Source organism: Takifugu flavidus, chromosome 4 (genome assembly GCF_003711565.1).
Source record: "Takifugu flavidus isolate HTHZ2018 chromosome 4, ASM371156v2, whole genome shotgun sequence".
Taxonomy (NCBI): Eukaryota; Metazoa; Chordata; class Actinopteri; order Tetraodontiformes; family Tetraodontidae; genus Takifugu; species Takifugu flavidus.
Window position 1 is genome coordinate 9,814,182 of NC_079523.1, and position 19,010 is coordinate 9,833,191.

General features: G+C 41.2%; 3 protein-coding genes across 5 annotated transcripts; all 3 read right to left on the reverse strand.

Annotated features, from left to right (window-relative positions):
- Positions 1-3,071: 3,071 nt before the first annotated feature.
- Positions 3,072-8,585, reverse strand: LOC130524157 (aminoacylase-1A-like). Its single transcript, XM_057029993.1, has 15 exons — positions 8,476-8,585; positions 8,090-8,229; positions 7,750-7,814; positions 7,551-7,655; positions 7,371-7,465; positions 7,115-7,191; positions 6,626-6,715; positions 5,923-5,979; positions 5,770-5,843; positions 5,619-5,668; positions 5,169-5,313; positions 4,972-5,040; positions 4,819-4,898; positions 3,971-4,031; positions 3,072-3,887 (listed from the first exon to the last, which is right to left on the reverse strand). Exons 2-15 carry the CDS (start codon positions 8,214-8,216, stop codon positions 3,723-3,725), a joined length of 1,260 nt encoding a protein of 419 aa, XP_056885973.1. The 5' UTR covers positions 8,217-8,229; positions 8,476-8,585; the 3' UTR covers positions 3,072-3,722.
- A 557-nt stretch (positions 8,586-9,142) lies between these two features.
- On the reverse strand, positions 9,143-12,717 carry abhd14a (abhydrolase domain containing 14A). Its single transcript, XM_057030002.1, has 5 exons — positions 12,413-12,717; positions 11,706-11,987; positions 11,463-11,578; positions 10,770-11,005; positions 9,143-9,992 (listed from the first exon to the last, which is right to left on the reverse strand). Exons 2-5 carry the CDS (start codon positions 11,966-11,968, stop codon positions 9,810-9,812), a joined length of 798 nt encoding a protein of 265 aa, XP_056885982.1. The 5' UTR covers positions 11,969-11,987; positions 12,413-12,717; the 3' UTR covers positions 9,143-9,809.
- A 362-nt stretch (positions 12,718-13,079) lies between these two features.
- On the reverse strand, positions 13,080-18,810 carry hyal2b (hyaluronidase 2b). 3 transcript variants are annotated; one of them, XM_057029991.1, is made up of 4 exons: positions 17,953-18,810; positions 15,485-16,464; positions 15,286-15,375; positions 13,080-15,207 (listed from the first exon to the last, which is right to left on the reverse strand). In XM_057029991.1, exons 2-4 carry the CDS (start codon positions 16,439-16,441, stop codon positions 14,818-14,820), a joined length of 1,437 nt encoding a protein of 478 aa, XP_056885971.1. In that variant the 5' UTR covers positions 16,442-16,464; positions 17,953-18,810; the 3' UTR covers positions 13,080-14,817. The 3 variants fall into 3 exon arrangements, with proteins under 3 accessions (XP_056885971.1, XP_056885969.1, XP_056885968.1); XM_057029989.1 differs by lacking the exon at positions 17,953-18,810 and adding an exon at positions 16,914-17,176 and having other exon boundaries at positions 15,485-16,551; XM_057029988.1 differs by lacking the exon at positions 17,953-18,810 and adding an exon at positions 16,914-17,171.
- Positions 18,811-19,010: the final 200 nt, after the last annotated feature.

Sequence of the window (19,010 nt, forward strand, 5' to 3'; positions counted from 1 at the left end):
CCGCGAGCACGGCGGCGCGCGCCCGAGCGACCGGGCGCGTCCACGCTCTCCAGGCAACAGAGGAGATAAAGAACCTAGTTTGGTTTTATGTACCACAGCAGAGCCAAGTGGGAGTCAGCACCGACATAATTTACTCTTTTTTTTTGCCGATTACGGACAGAAGACCCTCTCCACGGAGAGCGCAGCGTTTAATATTTAAATAAACAGGATGTGAAAGAATTTCCAATTATCTATCTATCTATCTATCTATCTATCTATCTATCTATCTATCTATCTATCTATCTATCTATCTATCTATCTATCTATCTATCTATCTATCTAAACATGTTTGGTATAAGAAAGAAATAGTCCACTGTAAATTTCTGGTTGGGCTCAGATGAAAGTGCTATTTCTTGATCATAACTTGTAAAATAAAATATATCTCAATTTGTTTAAATAGAGCATTCCTGCGGAAGCTGGTGTCCCAGGAGAGCAGGAACCTGTGGTTTTCCTGTGTGCTGTTGCCTCACATATGCAGAGGAGTTTTCAGTGTCAACTCTGATGTTGCAGGAGGATTTGGAGAACAGCCAAAGAACCTTTTTTGCCATCTCTGTTGTACAAGATATTTTGAGGTCAACTTTGGCCAGCAGCGCAACAGTAGAATCCTGAGAAATCCAATAAGGTGCCGACAGGACTTCAAATGTTGCAGCCTGTAGAAAAGATTAATCAGAGAGATTGCAAAAAAAATGGAGGAAACCATTAAGTCTTAATTACATAATGTGTGTTAGTAGTGACACCAGTATTGCAGTAAAGTCAGTACAAGATAATAAAAAAAATTCAGCTTTAAAGAGACCTAGGGGTGCTTTTATAGATATATATATATTTAACATGCCATGGGAATTAAACGAGGGATTAAAGCACTCCCAGTACACAAAGAGGGATGTCAACAGGAGCCCAGAAGTGAATTTGCCCCTGGGGGTTAATCCTTGTGTCTTGTTCTGAGATGAACATTGAGCCTTCTAAATTATGGATGGAACAAGAAAGGCTATTTAAGGTGAAAAATGTGAGTGTACCCTGTACCTACGGGTTGATGTACAAATCCGTAAGAAATGGGCCAAGCACACAACTCCCCGTTAAATAATGTAAGCGCATGTAAACAGGGGCTCAAACCACCAATATAAACATGAAAGATGCCCGCATTTCTTCTTTTGCTCTCTGTAATTGCAAAGTCACTACATGAACCATCACCGTGCAGCATTCCTGACATACGACTCTTCCGTTTGTGTAGCCAGACAATTAAAACATGACCACTGACGACTGAAGAGACGCGGTGGAGGCATCACTGATGGAGCACCAGTAATTGGCATTCACGGGAGAACCTCATTGCTGCATCACACTGTGTTTAGGCTTTAATTATCCAGAGAACAGTTGCAGTCGCGCTGCAGGACAACACATTATAAAGACAAATGCGGCTCAAGCTGGAAGATGTGGCCCTATTCCTTCATGCGTGGCAGCATGTGTAAATATTAGCAGCTCTGACTTGCGGTGTGAAGCACGGAGAAGCGTGGCTCAGCGCAGTGCTGAGGAAAATAACAATGAAACTCTCTGTGTCACATATTACATTGATCGGTGGTCTCAGCATGCAGATCTCATCTACCATCAGGTGTGAATGCAATCTAGCCGCAATATGTTGGTAAGAGCTCTTTACTGTATTATTACACTGATGTGGATGATGAAACCACAGATGTCTGTGTGTGTGTGTGTGTGTGTGTGTGTGTGTGTGTGTGTGTGTGTGATTGGATCACAGCTGTCCTCTAGAACACTTGGATCCTCTCTTCACCCTGGATGATGTTGAGCATAATCCCGATTTCAGATCCATGTGCGCAATAAAGGAGTTGGATTTGCATGTAGAAAATTACCTTTGACCTTCAAATGTGTCCCTCGTGGTCTGCAGGGTCCCTAACCTCGAAGGATCGGCCCAGCATTGCACCGGCGGGGTGGGTGCTGGATCCTCTGAGGTCTGTGCACAGCAGGCGGTCTTGGATGAATTTGTTTTGTTATCCGTTTAACTGTCATCGCATCTGCAGTGTTTATCGTGTCCTTCCTAGGTTTGTGGTGCAGCAGGATATCAGGCTGGGCGACACCCAGGTCACCAATGATGCCAGAGAGGTCATCCACATCAACCCCAGGGTCAAACATCCTAATGTAGCAAGACTGTCAGATATTCACGTTAGCCCTCGGCCTATTTTTAATGTCGCAGCTTTTTTTTTCTCCGGCTGCTCCTCGCCTCACCTGAGAGGATGGCTGCACACGGCTGCCCCCTCAGACAGGAGGCATCTGGGTTCAGCCTTTATTTGTCTCCCTGACAGCCTCGTGTGTTCCCACTGCTGCCATGTCCCGAGGAGGGAGGCCTAATTACTGACTGCTCCGTCTTCCTGCCAGCTCCCCTTGGAGAGGCTCACACTGTTAATTGAATGAGAACTCCGAGGGAGCCCAACTGTGGCTGAGGCTGACCTTTGCTTCATGAAAACAACATTCTATATCAAAGGGCATGGTTCTTTTCTCATTTTCAGTAAATGCGGGGTCACAACAGGCATATTTGCAGTAATATTTCATTTGACTTTGTAAATATGTTTATTCCAGTGCGGTAATAGTCTGGAAATACAATAACCTGCAAGTGGAAGGACTACTGCAACATGCACCACTTTTCAAAATGTATTGTTATTTTTTTTGTATTTTTACTGGGGAGTCTGGCTTTAATTTCTGAAGTCAGCCTAACAATACAGCCCCCGTATATTTGGTGCTAAAACAGTCAAAAAAAGAAACACCATCTGCAGAGTGACGAGTGTAGAGCTGTGAATCTGGATTCAACAGGATTGGAGGCAAGAAAACCTTCAAAAATAAGAAAGCTAAGATCCAGAATAGTGTTGGTGTTTAAAGGATGCCTCCAAATCTAAAAACATCAGTATCAAAGGGTCATATGTATTGAAATCCATGTTCTCTAACAGAGAAGATTGGACATCAGGATGAGTCACACAGGATCATAAATATAGTACTTACACACATGAGACTCTAATAAAGGAAGTCAGAGCTTAGTGCAAATTTATCTTTAATTTTTTTTAACGTGTCATTTAATTTTATGTTCACTTTCTCGGCAGAACATCGTCACCTGATGTTCGGGCAGATTTTCTCATTTCTTTTTGTGTATCAGTTTGGGATCACACACCTTTGTGCATCTATCATAAACCCAATTTTAAGCTCAACCTTGAAATCAAGTCTTAACCCTCAAACAGTCTTCTGAAGTTGTGATGACCAGCCAAAATGTCCTCACTTTGCTAGGAGAATGGCTATTTTGGTGCTCAGTATGTAGCAAGTATGAGAACACACACATCTCTCTTCAAAACAACATGAAAAAGAGCAGGTTTATTAAATTCTAGTTTCTTAAATAAATCCTATTTATAGAATAACTTCAACCACTGCTCTAGTAAATAAATTTTTAAAAAAAAGGTAATTAAGTGAATGTTAATCACTCATTTTCAGTGTTACCTTGTTGATACACACAGTAAAAGCTCTCCACTGAGTACTGGAGCTTGACGCAGTACCAGGTGATACATCCTGAGTCTTCTCGCTGGTGTACCCAGGTCTAAGTGCTCGGTCTAAAGTAGAATATTCAAGTTTTTTCTCTTTGGTGATCTCTGCTAATGTTACAGATTATGATGTGAAGCCGTTCAGAGGGAACGCATCTACGCTTCACCGGGACAGGGTGGAACGCTGGCCAGCTCGGCGATCAGCCTCTCGTATATGCCGATGCCCCTCAGGAAGACTTGCTCGTTCAGGAACTCGTTGTGGTCGTGCAGCAGGATCGGCGTGTGGTTCATCGGGGAAAATCCGACGGCAGGGATGCCAACCTGAAGGCAATGACCGAACCCATAACGTGGCACAAAACTGAGGGGCTGCAACAGATTGGACCATTTGGATGATTTGTACTCACGGCTCTGATGAAACGGCTGTCTGTGGCAGCAGGAAAGATCTCCTTTTCCAGAGTTACATTCCTACCGTTGGAAGATAACAAATGTCTTTGTTTCTGATGTCAGCTACAGTTTCTGAACATTATCGTCTCAAAGCTGAACACATGATTCAGCAGAAGTCGAGCGTGTTTTCAAACGGACCCTCGAAGGCAAAAACCTTTCTGGCTGCCACATCTGCCACAAAAGCAAGTGGCTGATTTTAAAAGACTGTTTCTCTTCATGCCAACGCCTGATGCTCGTCGCGTGATTCAGATGCGCCCCCCCCAGGAAAAACGAGCAATTAAAGCCTCAAATGAGCACATGTGCATGCATCAAGCCCTTCATTAAGCTAAAAGTATGTTTTAATCATTAGAAATTTAGTCAAAATATCATCTCCTTTACCAAAAAGTCAGCTCTAATTACATTTTAAAAAGCAAGAATCATTTTAAAAAGCAAGAATAATAACAAAGAGTACTTTAAAAAGATTGTGCAAGGATCTTTTTCAGTTTGTGAAAAATGTCAGAAGGAATATTCCTACTGGAATGAATCCGATTTTAAGGTCATCTGGGTTGTTAGACCAAAATTGAGCTTGTCACTATCGGACTACATTAAAAGGACGAGGACTGATGATGCCTCCTCCCTTACAAGCTGTTCTTGCTTTGGCATCCAGTGCGTCCAAAAATGAATCCAAATTCTATCAATCGCATGTATAAAAACAACAAAAAAGGGAAAAACCTTCATTTTAAAGCACTGCATTTCCTATAAAATCTGAGTCTGATATAGGAAAAAAGCTCATTCAGTGGTTCACTGCTCACCGTCCACATGTACTCACATTTCCCTGCAGGCTCCACTAAATGCACGCCACCAAGGATCCTTCTCCTCGGTTGAAGTCATGTTCTGATTCATGTGCTTCTGCAATGGTTGGCGACTATTTTAGCACGATTTTTCACAGGAACAGAACATTCGTACGCGCGGGACAACTGACCTGAGCAAATTCATAAGTGACATCTTCACCTGCTTCTTTGCACCAAGCTTTGATCTGTTGTTCGAACTCCTGGTAGGTTAACAAGAATTTACCAGTTAGCTGAAATTCAACATAAACCTGAGGAGGATTTTGCACAGGGTGGATGAGGAGCATGAGGAGTGGCCACGACGAGCTGACAGCAGCTCAAGGTCACGCACCTGTAGGTTAACTGTAGGAGGGATCCTCAGGTCAAAGGTGATGTCCATTTCGGATGGGATGACGTTATAGGCCACGCCCCCTTTGAGCATCGTCAGATTCACTGTGGTGACGTCACCGAGGGTCAAACACTCGCTGGTATTCAGCCTGAGACACACACACACACAAGTGTTTTATCACTGCAGTTACATTTCATTCACTGACACTAAATCAATCCGAACCTAAACACTAGATTTGTTCTTTAAGGAGAACTTGTCAGTTAGATTTTCTTTGCTGTCTTGGGCACATTTACAAAATAAGAAGAAAAGGAACCTTTAAAATCAAAGTCAAAAAATGTAAAACACACATCTACTTTATAAAGACAGATCAAAGGGAATGTTTAACATAAATAAACTGCAATCTATAAGAACACTTTGGCCACATGTTTCTAAACTGTATTTCCCCAGTTTCACCTTTGTTTCTCCTTTTCTCTGAAGCCCAGAAATGTGTTCATGATTTGGTGCTAAAAGGGGGAGAAAAAAAAATAGTTTACCAAAGCAAAATCAGGAAAACGTCCGGGATCTCGGAATATTATTGATCAACACCGGCAACGCTGACGCTCACCAGCTTCTCTGCAGCAGTGTTCTCCACAAACCTGGAACCATGGCCGGGACTGCCTGGACAGTGGATGGTTATCCCTGAAAACCAGAACCACTCTTTTATCACCCTTTAAGCTTCCAGGAAGCTGATACGATGGTGGATGTGTTTCTTACTCACACCAGGGGTTCCTTTCACCATAAAACACAGTGAAGGCTTCACCGGGGTTGGCCAGACCTGCAGAGCAAAGTATCTGTGGATGTAATAACCTTAAACAGAACTTCAGTTAACAACTGGTGAATAAAGTAAGTACAATGTCGCTGTGCTATGGTTAATATATTTAATTAGTGACAGGGTGCAAATGTTTCAGATATAAATTATGAACCACAGCATTGTTTAAACAGGGAAGGAAGCTAAGTGTCACCAGCAGGAGGCGCTGAAGCGCTGCAATATTGTTGAGCTAAAACAAAGATCATGCTGTGCAGGGGTTTCTTTCAATAAACTAAAAATATCATACAAAAGGCTTAAAATAAGGCGTAGTACGTCTTAATGCACTATAATTTGGATTTGGCACTTCATGTAACTAAAGATGGTATTAGTTTACAAAAAGTTATTTGGAGAAAATTTAAGCGCTGTTGGTTTAGTTTCTGTTGGTTTTTGGGCAGTACAACAGCGCCACCTAGCAGGTCAAATAGAGTAACGTATACGCCTAATGTAGCTCAATTTCGAGTCGGTACATATCACATTTGAGGGTGCAGCCATGCAGTCATTGAGCAATACTAAGTGACAGTATGGCTGCACGGTAACTGACCCAATTTACCAACTAACGGAAACATTAACCATTTAAAATCATCCTTTTGTGCATTCACAGTTATTTATTCACCTTCATCCAGTGCAAAGCCAATGTTTAATTTGTTGAACTCTGGATGCTTCACAAAAGTTTCCATTCCCTTCTGACCTCCAATTTCTTCATCTGGAAACAAGAGGGCAACATTACACATGATATAATTATAGTGGTTTGTTTGTCATGTAATTGCTCTGCTCTAACAGGTTTGTGTTGAGTTACAGAGGGCAAATTAAAGAAGAGGAACTTTATACTGATATGTTCTTATTTTGTACACATCGTATTTTATGTGGAGTGAACATTTAGACATTTCTGAAGTGGTTAAATGTCAATACTGCAGTATTTTACAAAAGAGGATTTAAGCGTGCTGTTGTTGCTCTAAGGCTTTAATTTTCACCAGCTTCAACAGCGCGACTGGTTAGAGTTTAACGTGGTTACGTCACGGGAGCTTGGCTAATCAAACCAAACAAGGCTGTTTAGGAAACGTAAAAGAAAGAACGCATTTAAACGAGCAATAAATGACCCCACCAGGCACAAACATTAGGTGCACGGTCCTCAACAGCCTCCGTCCCTCTGCCTTTAGTCGTCTTACGGCCTGGATGTATCTGTAATGAACAACTGGCATTTATCAAAGGAATAACCTCAAATCAGAGCTTCCAGTGTCCAGAGCTTAAACCGTGTTTTGACACGGATCAGAATAAAACACGGAGGCAAATAAGTGGACACCACAACTACAGCTATATCCTGTTTGCTAAAACTAGTAATCAAGGCACTTTATACCCACTGTATCGTTACACATTTCATGTCCTGTGTTCCCCGGCCAAAAATGTTTCCCTCCGCATCTTTGACAGCACTGAATGCATCGTATTTCCAATGTTCCTGGAGAAGAGACTGATGTCAAATCTGTCTTTTTACAGGTGATATCAGGAGAAGAGCTTTAACTGAGAAAGAAAGAAAGACACACCTGAAAGACAGGTACAACATCTGTGTGGGAGTTCAGCAGGATGGATTTCAGGACAGGGTTCAACCCTTCCCATGTGATTACCGACACCACTCGGCCTGGACAGACCTAAAGGTGGCGGCCAAAAGAAGTGGGGAGAGAGTGGGTACCATTTTCGAGTGCTAATGATGCTAACATTACTGTCTGCTTCACTGAGTCGCACCTCGAACTTTTTCATGGGCAGGCCCAGCTCCTCCGCCATCCTGCCCAGGAACCCAAGCGCAGCATCTGAATGATGGAACAGAGTCAAGACAAACAAACCCGTATTCCTCCGGCGTTTCAGAGCTCTTTTCAGAGCAGGCATTTGTTCAAGAACCAACATGCTAATTCCTTTTTCAGATCACAGAAACCTCAACTCCCAAAAGTGATAAGAACTACACTTTGGACTGAAATCATCACATCCTGGCTGTCAATCATCAATACTGATTTGACATTGAGAATGAATTCACAAAGAACAGTATAACCAGAAAGCACGGCTCAACGTTGTGAAGAGGCGGTCTCACCATAGTCGGGGTCTGGATGCACGGTTCTGAGACGGAGGTATTCTCTGAACAGACCCACAGAGGGGTCTTCTCCTTCACTGGAGCTCTGCCCACCTCCGACCCCGGGACCATCTTTGTCAGGCAGCATGACAGTTTGGTGTCTGTTATTCCAGTGAGGCCAGAAGGAAACAGTTAAACACAGACGCAACAAACGACCACTGCACCTGTTTCCACCTGCTTCTGTAGCATTGATTTATGCTAAAGCCGCTACGTGGTCGTCCAACATCGGCAGGTAACTTAGCCTATATTCAGCAGCCGGCAAACTAGCACTTTAGCTCCAGTGACTTGCTAATACAGCCAATAACTGAACGCCATAGTATTTGTTCGTATCTACTGTCTGTACTTACGAGTAAAGGCAACTTCTTAGGCGGGTTGTCAATGTACAGTCTGCCCTGCGACCATGGTGGACTTTGTAGTCTCTTACGTCATCAGGCGTTCTGTTCCGACCCTTCAAAATAAAAGTCGTTTAACTGGCGTCGTCGTTCACACGCAGGTTCTGTGCAAATAAAGATTCTTGACATCAGGCCATCATTTATTTAGTTTAGTTTTTGTTTTGGGCGAATTTAAAATCTTGTGTTCTTGAAATGTCATGGTTATTTTAAGAGAGCGTGTGTTCATTGACTGGGAGGGTTCCTGTTTCTTTGTACAGTATTCGAGATATACTGTATGCCGACTGTGTACAGCAATTACCAGCATCTATTTAAATTAAAGGACTCAAAATAAGTTTAAAGTCAATCTATATACCCAAATGTAATATGTACAATAGCTCCACAGGCAAATCCACACGTGAGAAGTATGTTTATAATTGTATAATAAACTCTGGAGTGTCTGAAAATAACCAATAAATTATGTGTAAATTTCAAGACAAAAAAGTCACCAATAAAATGAGATACTACCACCACCACTGCTTATAATAATACCTACATTGTCTGCCTCTGTTTAATGGGGCCATGGGAGAATAAAATAATATTTAAAACTAGTGGACTCTAAAAAAGGAGCACATATATATATATATTTATATTCAACATTTCCATTTTATTCAGGGTCTTTTTGTTTTATTCATATGATATACTCATTAATGTTTTTTTTCAGGATTGTCCAAGCTTATTTCAAATATATTACATATAACTGTACTTTTATATACATAAACCCTTTTTTCATCATTTTATATGGGCTGCATTCTTGCACTAACAGTTTGATGACTGCATATTTTGCTCAGCAGTGGGATAAATACACTGTTCATGTACATAGACTAGTCAGATATGAACCAGAATGAAGTTCTGAAACATCCATATTTACAGTAACCCCTCGTGCCCCCTACTAGAATAAATAAAACAGTACCATAAAACCATGTATTTTTTAGGCAAAGATGTCGCCACATAAAAGGAAATATACAGCAAATATACAGATTACGATGTTGACTGGTCTTGGCTCATACTGTATATCGGGGTACTTTTGCTGGAACTGGAATTAAACCACACATAATTCAACCGAAACTTCTGCATTACCCGTGACCTCTACTAAAACATTGCATGCTATTTAATCTATGTCGCGTGTGTACTGTATTTAGGAGAGTTACTGCCTTAATACTTATTTAGCAAAATGGAAAGCATCCACAGAATAACTTAGGTAACTGCCTCATCTCTAATCTCTTCCCCCTTAGCTTCCTCAGCCACACGCCTCACTTCAATGTACCGAGGAACTCGATCAATCCTTTATGGAATTCTCTGGTCTTTTCCATGTAGCAGACGTGCCGCGCTCCTTCCATCTTCAGCACAGAGTGATGCGGGAGCTGTATCAGGTTCTTGTGGGACTGGGCCCCCAGGTTTGTGTCCAGAGCTCCGAACACAATCAGAGTGGGAGTCTGAGGGAAAGCACAAAGAGGGGGTGGCGCACGGATTACTGATTTTACACATGCTTTCACACATACATTTACTGTGGCTGCCTACATTATTGGCAGCTCCTGCATAAAAACCTATAAATAATCCCAGGAGGGACAGGAGGAGGAAGTCATGATGATCTGACGACAAGCGCTGTTGTAGCAACAGGGCACAAGAATGTAAGAATCCCCTGAATTTGCTGTTTATTTGATGTGATAGTGACAAGACATCCAGACATGCCTTCACTTTTAAATATGCAAATGTGCATTGCCTGTTGACAATCACGCTGACAGGTGACTAGCAAGAATTTATAGGGACAACACCCAGCAGAACGAGAACGGCTGTGCACTTGTCACTCTTGTCATCTGTTCAGGCCGATCTCAGAATAGAGAATAAAGGCATTTTATTTTTTTTTAAAATGTCACTTTGGTGCACTCTCAAAAGATTAGTTCTAATAAAATTAACTATTATGACAACTAATGGAACTTGAATACGAACTCACTGCTGAGCCGTATATTAAAAATATAACACGCACTATTTCCGCACACTAAAGAAAACTTAAGATCAGGAAGCGATTATAAACCTCGCTGGTGTTGTATCGCCCCCTAGTGGCTCTATCTGATAAGGCCTCAGTGTAGAACCGCAATTCACCCAAACAATAAAACAACTCTCAGTAAAGGCCGTGAAATCATATTGTCGAATAACATATCTTTGTGAGTTATTCCTGCTCAGATTCATGACCAGCATCTCAAAGTGCTCACCTGAATATTTTGGTACTGCTGTGGAGTATAATTTCTGGTACCGACTGGAGCTATTGGAATGAAGCCACGCAGCTGAGCGTTGTTCTTCATGAGGAAGGGGATGGAGTAATGTCCGCTCATGGAGGGGCTCACCAGCACCGCTGTCCTTACACCCAAGGACTCCATAAATCTTGAAAGAAGGTCCACTCGATTCTGGTCAGTCTTCAAAGACACTGAATCTGGAGATTTTCCATAACCTCCAAGAAAAATAAAATCATTTTGGATCAAAGAGCACAGACAGTTGATTCTCTGTTAGACCTAGTAATAATAAAGAAGTTCCATTTATAACACTAGGTTATTCTAACCAGGGATGTCAGTTCCCATTGATCTTAACAACCTTGATTTTTTTTCAAAAATGTAATGGTCCAAATATTTTAAACAATATCCAAATCATTTACACAAATGCCTCTAAAGTAAGCTAATCAAAAGAAACATGTTTATCCCCCTAAACATGAAGAGTGACTTGAGCTGATAAATACTTTAACTGACCTGAAAAATTACTAGAACTTATCTGATTATTAAAAATGTTTTTTCTTAGGGTATCTGTAATGACCAGGTCGCTTGTGAGGTTCAAAAAAAGATATACAGCACAATAAATATAGTTTTAACCAGCATTATCAGTACCCATTTCATTTATTCTAACTATATGCATACCTGGCAGATCCATGGCTAATGCCTGGTATCCATTAGTTGCCAGGAGGGCCATGGTGCCAAGGTCCTCCCATGTTTTGGATGTGAAGGCCTGACCATGCAAAAGGACCACCTGCAGCCTGCGCACAATTTAGGAGAAGCGCTTTGAATAAGCAAACTGTTGTCAGTGGTTGTTCTTCTATAGATAACTGACTTAAAAAAAAGATTGATATATATATTATAATGAATTACTCCTGAAGGACTTACTTTGGTAATATCTGTTGTCCTGCTGCATCTACAGGCAGAGCTTCTCTGAAGAACAGAGGAGGATCCCCTGGTAGCTGACCAGTGTGGATTGACACATTGATGGTAGGAAGCACAGGGTGAGAGGTGGCTGTCAGCCTCATTCTTTGTGCTTCAAGAGATGGCTCCATGCTGCCCTGGCGAATCGTTGGCAGCAGCAGGTAGAGAAGTAGCGTTGCCAAAAATACCAGGCCCAGTACTACCAGACGATTTCGCAAGAAATTCATATTTAACAAGAAGAATGACCTAAGAGATAGGGATAAGGCATCTTTAGCAATATATGGTAAAAGCCATATTCTACAGGGGTCAAATCTCTGCTTTGTATGTTAATGGAAAATAAAGATTTTCCATGAAAAATTAGGGGTTTTGGATTGTAAGTTAAATTTGACAGTGCTAAAAAAAATTATTATCTCTATGTATAAAGAAATAATTAATATCTGATATTGCAATTGCAAATTAGAAATAAATTGAATCTTCTGATTGGGTATTAGGAAATCCTACAGTGAAACAACAGACAGTATAATAAAGAAGCAAAGATTTTCATTTTTAGCTCAAACATACTGGCAAATCACATTGACAAATAACTGTTGCGCTCTTCATTGAGCAACATTTATTTTGCTGTAGAAGATTAATTAAGTTACCTAAGTATGTTATGCCACCGGTAAACTTACCAACAGCAAGGAGAATGGTGTTAGCCAGGGCAACTGCCAGAAGGCTCAGTTATACCGTCAGATCTTCCGCATTGCTGGATGTTGTCAGTAACGATAGGAAATTGCAATAAGAACGTGGATGTTGGTTGGTAAATACCTTTAATTTTTGCTTGAAGTTGCTCACAATTTTTTATTGAAAAGAGCGGAAATCTTCTGGTAAGAAGATATATGATGTAAATACAATCTGGCAATCAGGCGCAGATCACTTCAGTCTCTTTCTAAATCTCATGTTTCCTACCGGAAGATATTATCAGTTGCACACAACACCGCACCGCAGTGTACGTCATTTCCTAGTACAGTCGCAGGATTGCGGAACCAGCTTGACAGTAATGTGCAGAAGCAATTTTGATTAAATACTTAAATCTTAAACTGTAATTTACCAATAATCATGAAATATTTTTAAAAGAATAATCGAATTTGTATATTAACATTAAATACAAAACTTGAAAACGTCAAGGCGTTATTTTTTTTTTAAATGTTAAGGCTAAACTTTTCAGGTGGTGGGGATTAAATGGTATGAAGTTAAAACATTGTGATTGCAAATTCATCCTCCAGGTAACTACAGTTTTCTTACATTATCTATTGCAAGTGTACAAAAGGCGTACATTTATGACACAATCCACATATGTTTAGTCTAATGTTTTATTTCAGGTTAAACAGCAATCTCCAACAGATTATCAACATTTTTGAGCAAATTTGAGATGCTAATATTAGTACTACTGTGCAGTCAATTAAAAAACAACAACAACTTTGCTACAGTATAAATTGAAAAATTATATAAAAATGGTACAAATAAAACTCAGCAACATCATGTTTTCCGCTTCTACACTACAATACATATGTGACTGTGTCAGATTTAAGTTTCTGAAACCGACTATGCTCAGAAAATTATCACATTCAATTGAAGCATTTGATTAGTCTTACAGTGCAAATGGAGCTGGAATAGATTACAGGAATCATAGATGCACCAGGTTCATTTTAGGTGAGATTCACAGTGGCTATAAAGTAACTCAAACTGAAATTAATAGGCACTGTAATACATTTCAATGCACCGACACAACAGTAAAGAAACTTTTCATCTCGAGAGAGTGAAAATGAAATAAGACAAATCCACCTCAACACAAGTTAAAGTGCAAGATTTTAAGTTTGCAGCATACATCGAATTGTTCCGACTTTACAGTCTGTGAAACCCAGCATAAAACATTGGCCGCTTACGCAAGTCTTCTTAGGTAGCAATACAACAGATAAATAGAGAAGTTATATGTATAAATACAAATTTTCTCACAAGCAGGCGACAAGCTGATGTGAGCCATCAAACTAGACTAGTGTGTTACCTGTGTGACCAGTACTGCAATTCTGAGGCAGAGAAAAATCAAGACAAAACTCATTAACCTAACAACTTAACCTGTTTTAAAGTACCATTGCATCTTTTTTTAATAAGTCAAGGTAAGAAAAGTACTGCACATGTAATTATGTTACTGACAAGAAATTATGGGATTTTTCTACAAATTTAAAACAATAACATGTATCAAGGTATGAATCACAAAATTCTAGTTCTGTAATGTTTCTGAACCTAATAAAGATTTTTTTTAAATGTTCGGTGGTTGAATTTTAAGGATCTAAGAAAATTTCCCTTCAAATTTAACAACCGTTATTTTCACAGTGATATCCATGTGAGTTTATATACATTTTCCCTGTTTACATATATTTATATAAAAGTAAGCATATGGATTCAATATCAGTATAAAGCACGGTGCCCAGCATAAGACAAATCCTAATAGTTGCAACTTGTAAACAAAGAAAAAGAACAATTTCTTGCCCAGTTAAGCCAGAGAATGTGACAAAAACTGGCAGTCAAGTTGTTCTAATAAAAGATTTAGGAATCAATTTGTTCTATCTTGTTACTGTTATGAATCATTATTTAATGACATTACTATATATATTTTTTCTAAATCCAGCAATTAAGAAAATGTAAAACACACCAACAGAAAACACAACCTGTCCCTTAATCCCAGCAATGTTGGTCGTTTCATCCATTTAAAAAAAATCTAAATCATTATTTTAACACGAGGTACCGACTGAGCTATAATATATCAACAGTTTGATAGAGGCCTTTTAGAGATATTCTAAGTTAAATGGTCTGTAAATAAATGGTTCTAACTTTGTAGGGCAGCATATCAGACAAATATTCCTTTAAAAAAATCAATTTGCTGTGACACAAATCACCTTTTATATCGGAAGATTTTCGGTAGCAGGACTGATTCCTCCCGAAAATACTCGACTATTAATGTAGAGGTTACTACTATTGTCCCGCTATGATTTAAGCTCTGGCAGAAGTAGAGAAGCCTTCTGGCTTCTCAGGTTACTCACTGCAGAAGAAAGAGAAGCCCCAGAGGGAGCAACACGAAAAGAGGCCAAGGCCCGAGGAAAGAGGCAGCTCTGTTCTTTCCTTTTTCCCTCTGACTGCAGGCCTCCCCGCTGTAGCCACTGTAGCACTGGCACCAGAAGTGTGTGCGAAAATGGTTCAGCTCTGCTTGGCCAGGGGTGCCGGTAACCTTAAGGCGGCCGTCCAGACTGTTGATACTGTGTGTTAAAGGGCTTAGATGGAGGTAAACGTCGCTGTCTTGTATTTTACGCAGACAGCGGCCGTGGGTTTTACACATTTTCTCACTGCACTGCTCTGCAGCGGTGGACACATTCAGTAGGTACCGACCCAGTGGTCCCTTAAGATAGTCATTTAGGATAGAGCAGCTGGCCTGTGGAGCAAAAAGAAAGTGAACGTCATTTAACACTAATCCACTCAGACCTAATGAGCCCAGATTGATGATACTCACGCTGTTGCTGGCATAGGAGCTGTCACCCCAGAAGATTATACCGGCTGCTCCCAGCGCAACACTCTCACCGATGGTGGAGACCAGGTCCGTCTACAAATGTGTGGACAAACAGCTCACTTTAAGGTAAACGGCGAGGAAAATCACATTAAAAATAAGCCTTTGAGGCCCCAGTACTTGGAAATTACTCGTGCCAACTAACCTCAGCCAGGGGGGTCATCTGATTGATGAAAGTAGGACGGGTATAAACGAAAACAGGACGTGCCAAACCGTCGCCGACAGAGGCCAGCCGCATTGCCTCCTTCACGCGGTTTCGTACAAAGAGGCGCCCATAATTTGTTGAGCGAAGTGCAGATTCCATGTACACGGAGGGAAACAACGCCGTGCACTCCATCCACAACCAGTTGAGCTGATCATTGCGATCGAGCTCCCACGGAGGACAGTGGCCTGTGTAGTTCTTTAGGTTGTTCTTGTAGTCATGGTTGTAACAATCTGGGAACAGGTAGAAGCCCCACAGCTGATTAGGCCTCAGATTCTTGGCATATTTTAAAGTCTCCAGCATGAATTTGCGAGCCGACAGCTCAAATTCCTGTTGTGCAACTTTGGACACTTGTTCCGCCGTCCACCTTGGGTTCTTTTTGGCCACCAGTTCACGGGATTTACTTCGATAGATATCCTTCATGTCCCAGTTTCGGATCCACAAAGGGCGCCACTCCTCCCAGTCGATAACGGCCAATCCTTTTGCCTGTGGCTCACGAATATATTTCTGTATCCCTTCAGGCATCTTTTCATGGTGCTCAGTGAGACTGGCGAGCTGGGGCAGGCCTCCATTTACTGCAGTGCCACTATGTTCGTAGTACGGATACAAACCAAGTCGCTCCTTGTAAAAAATGGTGAGGTTCTGGCGGACAAAGCCCTCATTGGGGGTTGCCACAATATCAAAATGATCCAGGGACAAAGATACACTGTGTCGTGGGGCACACTCTTGCGTCGGGACATTCCAGGCGAGAAGAACAGGCTTCTGTGGATATAATGGCCATCGCGCAGGCTTGGGGTCGGCCGAACACAAGACCGTCCAGGATGTAAATAAATTAAGAAATAGCCACAGTAGCTGAACAGCTGTAGTGTGCAGGGGATGGAAAATACCCTCCATGGCCATGACACACCCTTTCTCTTCTTTCCCTGGAAAATGAACAGAGTTCTGTTGAGATTAGTCAGCAATGTGACCAGTGGAGGAGTGCACAGAAACAGTCTCAGGTAGACCCAAATCTGGAAGGGGGTCAAGAACGGGAGATTACGTAAGGTTAGGATTGTTGCATTTTAAATAGCTTGTAAGACGTGGCTAAGGTTGGTGACAATTCCTTATCATTATAAATAATTGAGGTTAAATTAATCGCATCGCTTCGGGAATAATGATGCATGAGCGGAACCTGATTTGGAAAAAATGTCATCCAAAGTAGCTTTTTTTTTTGTTACTATCCAAATACATTGAATTCCTCGAACGGCATTTAAAGGTGCATTGATCGTTCTGGCCGAGCGGGCTAACGACAATGAGCCGAGGGGCTAAAAGTTTCAATGAAACTGCGCGACGCCAAGTCAGCAAACGTCTCTTCTTTCTTCGCCAGTCTGACCTGTTTCGATGGAGCTGAAGACGTGGGCCTACTCGACTCGCGTAACCACCGGAAAAACTCCCTCTCCACGGCCCTGCCATGTGAGAGGTAAAAGTCATAGTTCGCTTAATCCATGTCGAGGATCATCAACATCGCCAGGCGCGACTTCAGAACATTTAAAGAACGTGAAACTCCAATTTCGCCGCTGGCTTCCTCTTTCCTCTGAGGGCGGGTTAGAATCAGTTACCCCGCGCCTATACCGCCCCCTAGCGCCAAGAGCGAGCGTTACCGCCTTTCTCCCATTCCTAGTAATATTAGGTTGAGATATTCATATCATGAGAAATGCCTGTACGTCCCCAAATAAACTCTCAAAGTTCTCTGTCCATTACAGCATTTTACAATTTATCATTCCCCTATGTGTCATAAAAACAAATAAAAAATGTACATTTGCTTTGTTTTTTTCTTTTATTGGAGACTTTCAGGCTGCCTGTTCTGTTCTTAAATGTCTTACAATACATATAACTTCCATATATTATTCCTATACATATTGATTTATGTTATTACTAACACATAGTATATGTATAGTGCTTACAATATTTTTATATAATAATTTATATTTAGTAATTGCACATACAATGCAAATTTCATGTGGCTTGATCACATCAAATGCTGTTAAAAAAGAATCAGACAAATAAGAATAGAAGTGGGTTTGGATTCTGGTATGCAAGAAAAAGGGAAGAAATTTTTTTTTGTGATGCCATTTCAACAGGAAAATGACTAATCTTATTCCTTAAGAGCAATGGAAGCTTGTTTGGTACAGAATTATATTTGTGTATCTGCGTCATATTTGAGCTTGAAAATATAATTGGTGGTACAGCGGTAGGGGAAGGTGCCAGAACACCTTCAGAGCACTGCCGAGGTCCCCTTGAGCAAGGTCCCGAACCCACAAATGCTCGTATTGTTCCCTGCACTGAACCCTACCTTCGCCCAGTGTGTACCCTAAATTTGACCCTGAAAGGGATAACGTAGTTAAGATGAGACGACTAATTGTTTTTCTTACCTGGAACCTTTTCCTGAAGAAAATGTGTGAATGCAGCTGCCTAGGTTGCCATGAAGCTCCTCAGTATCATGTGCAGAGACAAAGACAGATGTTTGATTTGTATTGAATCCACCAGCGACTGCTATTTAAATTTCCGTCAGACTCCACCTCTGCATAACCTCTGCTGCAGACACGCATACTTTTCCTTTCAGAGTAAGAGGCTTTTTGGACCAGCTTCCCCAAGACCAACTGGCACTGGAAAACCCAGTTTGGGACTTTGCACAACCAAGAAAGCAGAATTTGAAAAACATAAAAGTCAGCTTGTTTCCATTTATCATCATCCTCAAGCGATGACAAATAAATGCCTGATGTGGTTTTGATGCATTTAGCGGATCATAAGGCTGAAGAGTCATTTTATTTTATAACACTTTCTCACAGTATGTTAATTTTAAAAACCCTTTATCATCTGCAGGAATCCGCGTTAAATGTGGATCCAGACTGGTTACATGCCGATTGTGGCCGCAGGAACATGACACCACAGAAATTCAATGCTTTAGGAATAATTCTCTTGGATGGGATTTGTTTCTGCTGTGGCCCAACATTTGGACACGTTGTCCTGTAGTAAAACAGATCAGAAACGGCACCTGATTTATAAAAATACACTTTCTTTGCTTTCACATCGGCAGGGCCCCTCGGGCGTCTTGTGTCAGCTAAACCAGACAGCGTGTGGTTTGCTGAGTCAAACCTTTTTCCTTAGACTCAATACCGCCGTGCATTACATGCTTTGTATGTATTATTACAGCTTTGTGAAGATAAACAACAAGTAATTGCACAACTAAGTCTCCCTCTAGATGGGGCTGAAGAAATACTTACTCAGATAAAAAAGCAAGCAGTCCCTTCATGGAAGCAATAACGTAGACTGGAGTCTGCCTGATCCTCCAGGGGAACAATATCAAAGATAGCTTTGTGGAAAGTTTTTCCCATGCAGACCACTGATGGCCGCCTTCTCTCTCCACGTGTCGTCCATGAGTTATTAGCAGTCAAGCGCCCAGCAATGGTTAGTCTTGGCAGCCGCCAGG